This window comes from Ursus americanus, chromosome 12, assembly GCF_024610735.1.
Source record: "Ursus americanus isolate L20-20 chromosome 12, mUrsAme1.1.p, whole genome shotgun sequence".
In the NCBI taxonomy this organism is placed as follows: Eukaryota; Metazoa; Chordata; class Mammalia; order Carnivora; family Ursidae; genus Ursus; species Ursus americanus.
Genome location: NC_142138.1, coordinates 44,451,146 through 44,463,400, shown reverse-complemented (window position 1 = coordinate 44,463,400; position 12,255 = coordinate 44,451,146). Strand labels below are relative to the sequence as shown.

General features: G+C 38.7%; 1 protein-coding gene across 4 annotated transcripts in view; it reads right to left on the bottom strand.

Annotated features, from left to right (window-relative positions):
- Positions 1 to 11,098, bottom strand: part of MTF2 (metal response element binding transcription factor 2) — a 58,712-nt gene extending 47,614 nt beyond the window's left edge. For 3 of the 4 annotated variants that reach the window (XM_045801775.2, XM_087866107.1, XM_045801776.2), the window contains exon 1: positions 10,828 to 11,097. In XM_045801775.2, the coding sequence (XP_045657731.1) occupies positions 10,828 to 10,832 (5 nt within the window). In that variant the 5' untranslated portion in view covers positions 10,833 to 11,097. Of the gene's footprint in view, positions 1 to 10,827 lie in introns of all 4 variants that reach the window. The other variant, XR_006780399.2, reaches the window with a different exon arrangement.
- Positions 11,099 to 12,255: the final 1,157 nt, after the last annotated feature.

The window sequence follows — 12,255 nt, the reverse complement described above, 5'->3', positions numbered from 1 at the left end:
AGAGAAAGACAAATACCATGTGATTTCACTCAATTGTGAAATTTAAGAAACACATAAAGGAGCAAGGGGAAAAAAAGAGAGAAAGAGACCAAGAAAGAGACTATTAATTATACAGAACAAACTGATGGTTACCAGAGGCGAGTGGGTGGGACGATCAGTTAAATAGGTGACGGGGATTAAAGAGTGCACTTATCCGGGCACCTGGGTGGCTCAGATGGTTAAGCGTCTGCCTTCGGCTCAGATCATGATCCCAGAGCCCTGGGATTGAGCCCCCCATCAGTGGGCTCCCTGCTCAGCAGGGAGCCTGCTTCTCCCTCTCCCTCTACTTCCTCCTACCTGCGCTCTCTCGCTCTGTCAAATAAATAAATAAATAAAACCTTTACTAGGTGATACATTATTGATAATCACTATATCGTACATCTGAAACTAATATAATACTGTATGTTAACTATACTGGAATTAAAATTAAAGCTTAATTAAAATTTTTTTAATTAAAAATAAATTTTCCATATGAATTTTTTAAAAAGATATTTACTAGGCTGAAAAGGCTACAAACACAGCATCACGTTAGTTTTTTCCTCCTGCAGGAGTTATTACATCTTTGCGTCTTAAGATCTAGCCATACAGGGTTCCTTTCAATTCTTCAAAAACCAAGATCTTTCCCACCCAAGGCATCCATACACACAGTTCCTACTACCAAAACTGTCCTCCCCACTCCTGCACTCTGCATAGCTGATTCTTCTAAGTAACTCTATTAAAGTAGCTGCACTCTACAGTATTCTCTCAGAGAACTCTTGTTCTTTAAAGTGCTTATTATAACCTGCAACTACATTTTTCCCGTCTTTATTTTGAAAATTGCCAACTATAATCAGAAAAAAATAACTATCAATATACTCTTCTTCACCTAGATTCACCAGTTAATGTTTCACAATTCTCTCTCTCACCCCCATACACATACATTTTTTTGCTGATCCATGTGAAAGTTGCAGACATCATAACATTTCACCTGTAAATATCAGCATGTACCCCCTGAATGAACTTTGTCCCATACAGCCCTAAGACTATTATCATACCCAGCAAATTTAACATTAATATTATTGCCTAGTGTACAGTCCAAATTCTCCAACTGACACAAAAATATTCTTTAAAGCTTTTTCAAAATCTAGGATCAAGTCAAAATTCACACATTGTATTTTGTCATGTCTCTTCCCTTTCCTTTAATCTCAACTGCATCCTTGTTTCATTTTAACAGGGTATTTTTTGAAGCCAACTATCTTCTGACTTCTAAGCTGAACGGTAACATGCTATACATTGTGGATTTGTCCTATTGTTTCCTCATGATTAAAGTCAGGTTAGGGGCGCCTGGGTGGCCCAGCGGTTAAGCGTCTGCCTTCGGCTCAGAGCGTGATCCCGGCGTTATGGGATCGAGCCCCACATCAGGCTCCTCTGCTATGAGCCTGCTTCTTCCTCTCCCACTCCCCCTGCTTGTGTTCCCTCTCTCGCTGGCTGTCTCTATCTCTGTTGAATAAATAAATTAAAAAATAATAATAATAATAAAGTCAGGTTAAACAGTTTCAGGAAAAAACACTACATTTATGATGTTGTGTGTTTACTTGTTTTGTGTGTGGGTGTGTGACTCCTTCAAAATACTTCATACTCCACAAAGGCAGTATAAATGCCTATGTTGTTCAACAATGTATTTCTAACACCTAAGACAATGTCCCACATAGGAAGTCCTCAATAATATTTGTTGAACAAATAAGAAAATGAATTCTCCATAGCATATAGTACCAAGTATTTTCTTCAAGAGGGGCAACCAAGAGATATTTGTTGATGTTAACTTATGCTTACAAGGTAATGTTGTTAGGATCCAAAACTATATTATGAGAATGTTTTGAAATTTAATATAAATCTATTTTCAGTAATAGGTAAGTGCTTTTTCTTGTTTTGTTTCAAGTTTTTATTTAAATTTTAGTTAGTTAACAGAACAGTATATTAGTTTCTCATCACAGCAAGTGCCCCCCCACCTCTCCCCCCTCCAGCAACCCTCAGTTTGTTCTCTATAGCTAAGAGTCTGTTTTATGGTATGCCTCTCTCATTTTTTTTCTATGTTCACCTGTTTTGTTTCCTAAATTCCTCATATGAGTGAAATCATGTGGTATTTGTCTTTCACTGACGGACTTATTTTGCTTAGCATAATACACTCTAGCTCCATTCACATCATTGCAAATGGCAGGATTTCATTCTTTCCTATGGCTGAGTAATATTCCATCGTGTGTGTGTGTGTGTGTGTGTGTGTGTGTGTGTGTGTATACCACCTCTTTATCCATTCATCAGTTGATGGACATTTGGGCTCTTTCCATAATCTGGCTCTTGTTGATGCTGCTATAAACATCAGAGTGCATGTGTCCCTTTGAATCAGTGTTTTTGTATCCTTTGGGTAAATACCCAGTGGTGCAAATGCTGGATCTTCAGGTAGTTCTATTTTTAGCTTTTTGAGGAACCTTCATACTGTTTTCCAGAGTTGCTGCATCAGTTTGCATTCCCACCAGCAGTGTAAGAGGGTTCCCCTTTCTCTGCATCCTTGCCAACATCTGCTGTTTTCTGGACTGTTAATTTTAGTCATTCTGACAGGTATGAGGTGCTATTTCACTGTAGTTTTGATTTGTATTTCCCGGATGATGAGTGATGTTGAACATCTTTTCATGTGTCTGTTTGCCATCTGTATTCCTTCTTTGGAAAAATGTCTATTCATGTCCTCTGCCCATTTCTCAACTGGATTATTTGTTTTTTTGGTATTGAGCTCAATAAGTTCTTTATATATTTTGGATACTAACCCTTCATTAGATTTTCATTTGCAAATATCTTGTCCCATTCCGAACATTGCCCTTTAGTTTTGCTGTTTTCCTGTAGGTAAGTGCTCTTAACCAGAGTTGCATAAAATGCTATCTACCTAATGGAGAATTTGTGAATTGCTATCAAAAAGTCCTCAGATAGTCAACAGAGGGGTTCAAGCACTCATGAAAGATTAAATTAATGTTGAGGACAGGAGGAAATGACACACTCTCTACTCAGTGAAAATTGGTTTATTTTGTTCTTGTATGTTTAGGGCATCTTAGTATTAGAAAACTAATTCTAAAAAACAAAAACACAAACACCTCTCCTAGGAATAGTAAAGTGGTACATGTGCCAGCCACTCCTCAGAAAGCTGAAAGTTCAAAATGATTAAGATCTAGTCTCCTGACATCTGGGAACCTGAAATCAGAAGAAAGTCAACACATATTTTTCAAAAAGCTTAGGTGCTATCCTGAGACATACATGCAAAGTTATTAATGCACAAGAAAAAGTTCTTTTTAAAAAAATCATTTTTGTTACTTACAAACCTTCAGAAAGAGGAAGGTAGTAGAAGGTCTGTTGGGTCATTCAACTTCTTCACACAAAAGGGAGGGTCTTATTTCAAAGAAAACAAAAGCTACAAACATGAAATTCCTCAACTTTCTCCCCACTCATCCTTCCCCTAAACCTATTCACAAAAGCATGTACCTAATTCACTTCTGTAGAGAGGACACGCCTCTTCTCTCCAATATTAGAAAGTAATCTCACTTTATCAATTACCTCCTTTATTTATTTTAAATCTTAACTTTTCTTGATGCAAACCTGCCATAACCAAAATCAAATCAAAACAAAAACAGTCCTTACAAATTATTTCTTCATTTTTCTCATTCCTTCACCAATAAACTTAAAAAAGTACATTCCACTTAATCCATTACAAATTGACTGTCCTGATTACTGTTAACAATTGTTATCAAAGACCTCCAAATCACCAAATACTAGACAATGTTCTAATTTCAGTTCTCACCATACCTCATCTTTGTGTAATAACTGATAGTCATGACCTTTTTCTTGAAATTCACTTTCTTTGGTTTCTGAAATACCTAACACCTATAGTAAGTGACTCTTCTCCCACCTTTCTGATGTTTCCATACTGATTCTTCCTCCTCTGCCAACACTTTAATATTGGGAATTGTCTAGGGTTCCCTTCTTTTGCCCCACACATTCTGCTTGTCTTAAATAGTCATGTTCTTCTAATGCTTCCCTTAATTTTTTTAAAAAGGTTTTATTTTTTTGTGTGAGAGTGAGATAGAGCATGAGCAGGGAAGAAGGAAAAGTAGACTCCCCGCTGAGCAGGTGGCCAACACGCGACTCAATCCCAGGACCCTGGGATCATCACCTGAGCCTAAGACAGACATTCAACCGACTGCGCCAACCAGGTGCCCTGCTTCACTTAATTTTTATCTGTTATCAATGTCTACATCTCCAGCCCCATCCTGTCTTACAAGCTTCACACCCTTACTGCCAACTGCGCACTAGATATCTCAAACCTGGATTCTCCCAGAACCCTAACAAAATTGACATTTTCTTCAAATTCCTCCCCTTTTTCCAGTTAATGCCACTACTAAGTTAATGTCATTACTGTCTCACAAGTTCTTAATCTAGAAGTGTTATTTGATTCTTCCCTCTTCCCTGACCCTCCAAATATTCACCACGTCCTAATTATTCCTTAAAGATTACCTCTCAAAAATCCTACAACCACTGCCTTATTTCAGGTCATTATCAGCTCAGCTCTTGCCTGCATTATTACCATATACTTCCCTAACTGATCTTCCTGCTCCCAACCCACCCTTTAATTAATGCACTTTCAATATGCAGTATGGAAAACCTGTTTTAATGACTCCTTTGCCTAAAAAGTTCCAATTGGTTGGTCCTACTGCCTAGAGAAGTCATTAACTAAAGGACAATTTTCATATTTTAACTCTTTGAAATGTAGGTCTGTGTTATAACTGGTGATATCTTATAATCCACCAACTAGCCAAGCAGCATAAGCAAAGTACTCCTCATTGCCAATGCATATGAATACACTAAGAGCACCAGAATCAAAACATAGAGAACTGGTGTTCACAGCCAATGGGAACGAAATATTAAAGAAAATACTGAGGCATCTTGTATCCCTACAGAAACCAAATGGTTGTGAGAGAAGGTGGGGTACACAGTAAACCAGACATGTTCAACTGGTTTCCCAAAGTGAGAATCAAGAGTAGACCTGCTATAATTAACAATAAATCTGCAACAGAGCCTAGCACCAATTTTTATATAATTACTTTATTTTTTTTTAAGATTTTATGTATTTATTTGACAGAGACAGCCCAGCGAGAGAGGGAACACAAGCAGGGGGAGTGGGAGAGGAAGAAGCAGGCTCCCAGCAGAGGAGCCTGATGTGGGGCTCGATCCCAGGACTCCAGGATCACGCCCTGAGCTGAAGGCAGGCGCTTAACGACTGAGCCACCCAGGCGCCCCTATACAATTACTTTATTTTTTTTTTTAAAGATTTTATTTATTTATTTGACAGACATAGAGACACCCAGCGAGAGAGGGAACACAAGCAGGGGGAGTGGGAGAGGAAGAAGCAGGCTCCCAGCGGAGGAGCCTGATGTGGGGCTCGATCCCATAACGCCGGGATCACGCCCTGAGCCGAAGGCAGACGCTTAACCGCTGTGCCACCCAGGCGCCCCATACAATTACTTTAATTCTCATAGAGATTAGCTTAAGAAATACTGTCACCAATACTCAAGATGACACAAAATTGACACTGTGAGGAAACTGTGCTACAAAACTGAAAAAATGATTCAGGATACACACACACACACACACACACACACACACACACACAAACCCTACTAGAATAAACCAGATTGCAAAGTTGCAGAATACAAGATTAATATACAACAGTCAAATACATTTCTATATGCTACCAATGAATAATCTGAAAATGAAATAAAGTGAAAAAATTTCATTTGCAATACCACCAAAAAAAGAACAAAATACTTAGGAATAAATTTAACAACAACAAAAAAATGTAAGGCGTGTACAATGAAAACTACATAACAAAGAGAAGGCAACTAAATAAAACCTACATAACTGAAAAGAAGATATCCCACGTTTCTGGATGTTAATATTTTTAAGATGGCAGTATTTCCCAAGTCAATCTACAGATTCATTACAATATCTATCAAAATCCCAGCTGTGCCTTTTTTGCAAAAATTAACAGACTGCTCCTAAAATTCATATAGAAGAACAAGAAACCCAGAATATCCAATAAGAAAACCAAAGGACTCATACTTCCCCATTTCAAAAGTTAATAATACAAAGGAATAATAATCAAGACATTATTGTGCAGGCATAAGGACACACAAATGGAATAAAGTTGAGAATTTAGAAACAAATTCTTACATTTATGTTCAGCTGATCTTTGAAAAGACTGTCAAAACAGTTCAATAGGGAAGAAGAGTCTTTTTAACAAATGGTTCAGGGCTGTTGGTATTCACTCCTAAAAAAATGAAGCTGGACACCTACCTCACACCACATACAAAAATTAACTCAAAATGGGTCACATACTAAATGTCTATAATTCTTAGAAAAAAAAATAGGAGTAAATCTGTGTCGCCCTGTGTTAGGCAACATTTTCTTAGATATGACATCAAAAGCACAAGCCCCTCGTGGGCATCCTGCTCAGCGGGGAGCCTGCTTCTCCCTCTCCCTCTGCCAGCTGCTCCCCCTGCTTATGCTGTCAAATAAATAAATAAAATCCTTTAAAAAAAAAAAAAAAGCACAAGCAAAACAAGAAAAAGGATAGACTTTATCAAAATCAAAGACTTTTGTGCTTCAAAGGACATCATCAAGTGAAAAAACAACCCAAAGAACAGGAGTCAATAATTGCAAACCACACATCTGATAAGGGACCTATATCCAAACCACATAAAGAATGCTTACAACTCAGCAGCGAAAACATAAACAATCCAATTTTTTTAAATAGGCAAAGTACCTGAATAGACAGTTCTCCAAAGAGGGTATACAAAAGGCCAATAACTACATGGAAGAGATGCTCAACATCATTAGTCATCAGGATAATGCAAATCAAAACCACAATGATATAACAGAGCACACCCACTAGGATGCTTATAACCAAAAAGATGGACAAGTATTGGTAAGGATGTAGAGAAAGTGGAACCCTCACAGTTGCTGGTGGGACTGTAAAAAGGTGCAGGCTCTTTGGAAAACAGTTTGACAGTTTCTCGAAATGTTAAACATAGAGATGTCACCTGACCTGGCAATTCCACTCCTAGATATGTATCCAAGAGAAATGAACCACATGTCCACACAAATCCTGTAAATAAACATTCACTGCAAATAAAAAACTATTAACAGCAAAAGCAGAAACAACCAAATGCCCATCAACTGATGAATGGATTAACAAAATGAAATATATATCCATACAATGAAACATATTTTGGCCATAAAAATGATACATGCTATAACATGGAATATCTGAAAACATTATGCTAACTGAAAGAAGCCAGACACAAAAGGCCATATATTATATGGTTCTATTAATGTGAATGTCCAGGACAGGCAAAATATAAACACAGAAGGTTAATCAGTGGTTGCCAGGGGTAGTGGGAGGGAATAATGGAAAGTGACTGCTAATGGTTACAGATTTTCATTTTGGGCTGATGAAAATGTTCTGAAATTAGGTAATGGTGATGGCTGCACAACTTTGTGAATATACTAAAACTGCACCTTAAAAGGGCACAAACATGTGAGTTATATAAATATAAATATGATGTATGCATCACCTCAATGAAGTTATTTTAAAAGTATATAGTTAATATATGTAAATTTTACCTAGAAAAGCTTTTTAAAATAATAAAAACAACGGAGAGGCGTGGGGAGTGCATAGAGATATAGATGAAACAAGCACGGATACAAAAAAGTTTATTATAATATTCTGTTCGCTTTGTGTATGTTTCTAAATTTCCTTTAATAAAAAGATTTTTTAACTGATGATTTAAAAAAACAAGTAATTTAAAAAAAAAATAACAGAGTAAACTAACTTTCTTAACATCCATCTTTGTTGTCATTTGACAAAGGAAAAAGAATCATATATTAAAAGATCAGAGAAGGGGAACCTGAGTGGCTCAGTTGGTTAAGCCTCTGACTTGGCTCAGGTCATGATGACAGTCCAGATAGGGAGCCCTGAGTTGGGCTTCAGGCTCAGTGGGGAGTCTGCTTCTCCCTCTCCTCCTCAGGCATCTCTCCCCCTCGGCTCGCATGCAAATAAATAAATAAAATCTTTAAAATTATAATAATAAAAGATCAGAGAAGTTGCTACCTTCTTCATTCTTTTGCAGAGATATGACAGACTCGGTGTGAGGCAAAATGAAGAATACTTCATCTTAAAAATGTACAAAGAGAATTTCAATCCTTAGTTCCAAGATAGTTCCTTACCCTTGGGTTCCTGTGGTTTCCATGGTTATCAGATGTGACAATTCCTAATAAATGGATGCAATAACCCCTAATGCTATGCTAACACAGTGGCCACCAGCTACATATGGCCACTTAAAACTTAGTTTTAATGAATTGAATTAAATTATAAATCCAGCTCTCAGTCACACCAGCTACATGTCTAGTGTTCAACATCCACATGTGGCTAATAGCTACCATACTGGATAGAACAGATACACATCACTGCCATCAGTGCAGAAAGTTCTATTGAACAGCACTTACACCAATACATAAAAATATCCACAGAGAAACTTCTACATTCTAATTTAGGGTTGTTATACTGCATTTTACTGCAATAAACAAATCCTGAAAAACAAGAAAAACAAAGCATAAAAATATCAACGAAAGAATATCATTCATGGAAGTTCAGACTAACTGAAACAGCAGTTAAATTTCACTTTCAGAACCACCCAGCTACAGATGTTGGCCATGACAACTCCTAAGGGGCAAATTTCCCTGTCTGTTAAAATAGATTATTACTATATCACCAGTTTCCTAAAGTCAGATATAAAAATCATACTGAAATAAGAATAAAACAAATTACCCTTCCAGTCAAGGATCTAATGAAAGGTATATTTATAAATCAATGACATCAAAGAATTTATTACCCATAGCAAAATACAGAATAAAATCCCTTTCCAAACTGAGCTTAGAAGCAACTAGCATAATTAAAAAGATCATTAAATATATTGTTTCATTAAGAAAAAAAGTTTAACCAGATGATTTCTATACTTCTAGTTCTAAAATTGTGTGTGCCTTTCATCCTGATTAGGTACAGATTTCCGTTAATGCCATTAACATGAATATGCAGCATCAGGAAACAGGTGCACTCTTAATTCAAATATTTTAGAATATTTTTAGCACTTAAAAAAAAACTGAAGGTGAGCAAACTTAAAATGTGAATTTGAGTATGTTTTTATATTTAGGAACCTAAAAAAACAAAAAGAATTTCACCTTGTGTTCCATCTCAAGCTATCACTGCAAATGGCTGGAGTGTGAATAACATTGTAAATACCAAGAATGGAATGCTCTATGTTAAGAAATTTAAAATCAACTCTTTCCTTGCCAAAACTCCTGGGCACCTAAAGCTGTTAGTCAAAATGGCTCCATGTAAAGCATTTTCAAACCTTTGAAAAGGTCACTTAAGAGCGCAAGTACATTTTACTTTACCCTCGTAAAATACTTTCAGATTCAGTCTTTGCAATCTACTGCCCAAAACAAAACAAAAAAGGAATTCGCAAGACAGAATGAAAACATGGAAATTGAAACCAGCGTGTAGGCAAAGTATACAGAAGGGTCACATGGAATCAGTGTTGAAGGAGAAAGTTACTACTACCGGAGCATCTGGAGTCAAATTAAATCAGGTACTATTTACATATTTCTAGTTCTGTACTGACCTCACATGGTGCTTTCTGACGTTATACACAGGCCTACCTAGGTCTGCATATTTTTATTTGTAAATGGTTCTAACTTTAACCAGAGTTAAATGTTTTAAAGAACAGAATAACATTCCATATCCCTTTTTCCATTGTTCACGAACCCTCTCTGTTCGTCAAATCACCCCGATAAATCCATCTGTTTCCTCTAGTTGCTTCCAAAGAAAAATTCTAGCAACCAAAGACACCAGATTGTAAAACACAGAGTTAAGAGTTCTGGCACTACCAAAATATGTTAAGAAATCTTGGCAAATTAGTTAAAATCCCTTGAACGGTAATTACCTCAGTTGTAAAAATGAATAATACATATCTACATCCGAGGAGAGATGAGTTAGACTCATTGTGTGCTCCAAATATAAGGTGTCTCTCTCCCATCTCACACCTTCTCTCTCCCGTCTCCCGTTTAAATCCTTCAGGGTTTGCTTCCTGGCTCCACTTAGTGTTTCCCTTATCCTCGTACTCCATCCTGCCCTTCTACTCTAGCCCCTGACCCCAATTCCATACAATTCCACACAATTCCACCACCCTCTGGTTCCATGCTACTTCCCTTTGCGCCCCCTAAGGTCCCAGGCAGCCCCTTCATTCAGCTCCCCACGTCTCCCTCAGTCCGCATTTCCTAACGGCTCCTCCCCTCCCTTCCCCACCCCCTCATCACCAGGTTCATCCTGCCCCTCCAACCGTCTCCCGCCCCCAGGTTCCTTCCTGCCCCTCCAAAAACAGCTTCCCCGTCTCAACGTTTCATCTTGGTCCTCCAACCGACTTCCTCAATGCCTTGCTCGCTCCCTATTTTCTCCAACACCTGAATGACTACTCCATTCTAGCCATTCTTTTCAACATATGCATGAATGCAAGGGACCCACATACACACACTGGAGATCCCACCCCCACTTCGATCCTCCATCTTTCCCTTTTATACTTGCTTCCTTTCTTCCTTCTCCCCACCCCCCCACCTCCTCCGGAAGAGCCTGGTTCCCAGGCCAAGGTCTCTCACCTCATTCGGTCACTTCAGTGGTGCCAACCGCTTCATACAGGAAAAAACAACCAATCACGTCCCCTTGGGCGCTTCCCCTGCGAGTCCAAGCACTTACTGGGCACCCGCCCCACCGGGCACCCCGCACATGCACGCGCACAAACCGAGGTCCTGGGGACGAGGGTTGAGAATAGAGTGCGCCTTCTTACACCGGCCTCAAACACAGCTCACTTCGCTATAGCCCTTCGCCATTTTGGTTTCCCGCGGACTGCCGGTGCATTCTGGGAGCGCGGAGCGACTCCGGTGCCGAATGGCAGCTCTCCAGGGCTGCGAGGGGGCGGGGACTGTGCAGCGAGCGCGGAAGAACACCGCGCTCTGCGTCCCTGGCCGAAGCTGAACAAAGAAGGACTCTTTAACGTAGCGGTGGGGCTAAGTCCTTCCGCCGCCGGCGCTAACACAATAGTGATCGCTGGGCTCCTGGCCGTGGGCTGTGATACTGCTGTTTCTCTTATAAAGGAAAGCGTCGTGTCCAGTGTGCTCTGTGCATATTTTGTTTCCCGGAAAAATGCGACAGTGCTCTCTACATCTTGTCTTGCCGATTTCCTTTCATTACCTTACGTAAAGCACGTTTCTTCTATCTTCACTCTGAGGTCTGCTGTTGGAATTTCCTTCAGCTAGGAGACCCTGGATGTCAGAATTAAATTTTGCTCTGCGATTATTGTTCAGTCCCAAATTCCTTATCAGGAGCTTCTTGCATAGAAGATTTTCGGACATTTTTTTTCTTGACAGTGAAAGGTTTTTCTGTGTATCTGCTTTGCAATCATTCCTAACTGTGATGAAATCTGAGAATAATCCCGTGCAAGGTGATTTATTTTAGGAATACAGAACTTTTTTCATATTAGGGCAGACCCTTAGTCTGCCAATATACTGCGGCCTACCAGAAGTCCAAGTGACAAACTGGAAGTGCATGCTTGTCTCTGACTTAGGCTCAGATACAACCCAACTCCTCTTAGTAGCCACCTGGGGCACCTTTGTTTACACTTCGTCAAAATATTTTTTAAATTGTTTTATGTTTTTGTCTCATTACATAACAGGGATAATTAATACAAGGATAAGTTAATACATGGTTTTTTTTTTTTTTCTCTCTGAAAAAATACGTCTTGGGCCTAAACTCACTTTGCCCATATTTCAAAACGATTTCCCCCAGCCCATCATCTCAGGATTTGGCAAATAAATATTCATTCTATCCACACCATTCAATATTTTAAATATTTTAGTCATACCCTTCCAACTCCTTTGCTTCTCCTAACTAATAATTCCAATCAAAGTTAAGTCTGTCTTACTACCGCTTCTATGTGCTACCTTTCAAGTTTCACTTTCTCTGAATTCTATTATAAAGTCGTTTCTCATAAATTCCTCTTCCATGCCCTTTTGGTTGAGAAGAGTTTT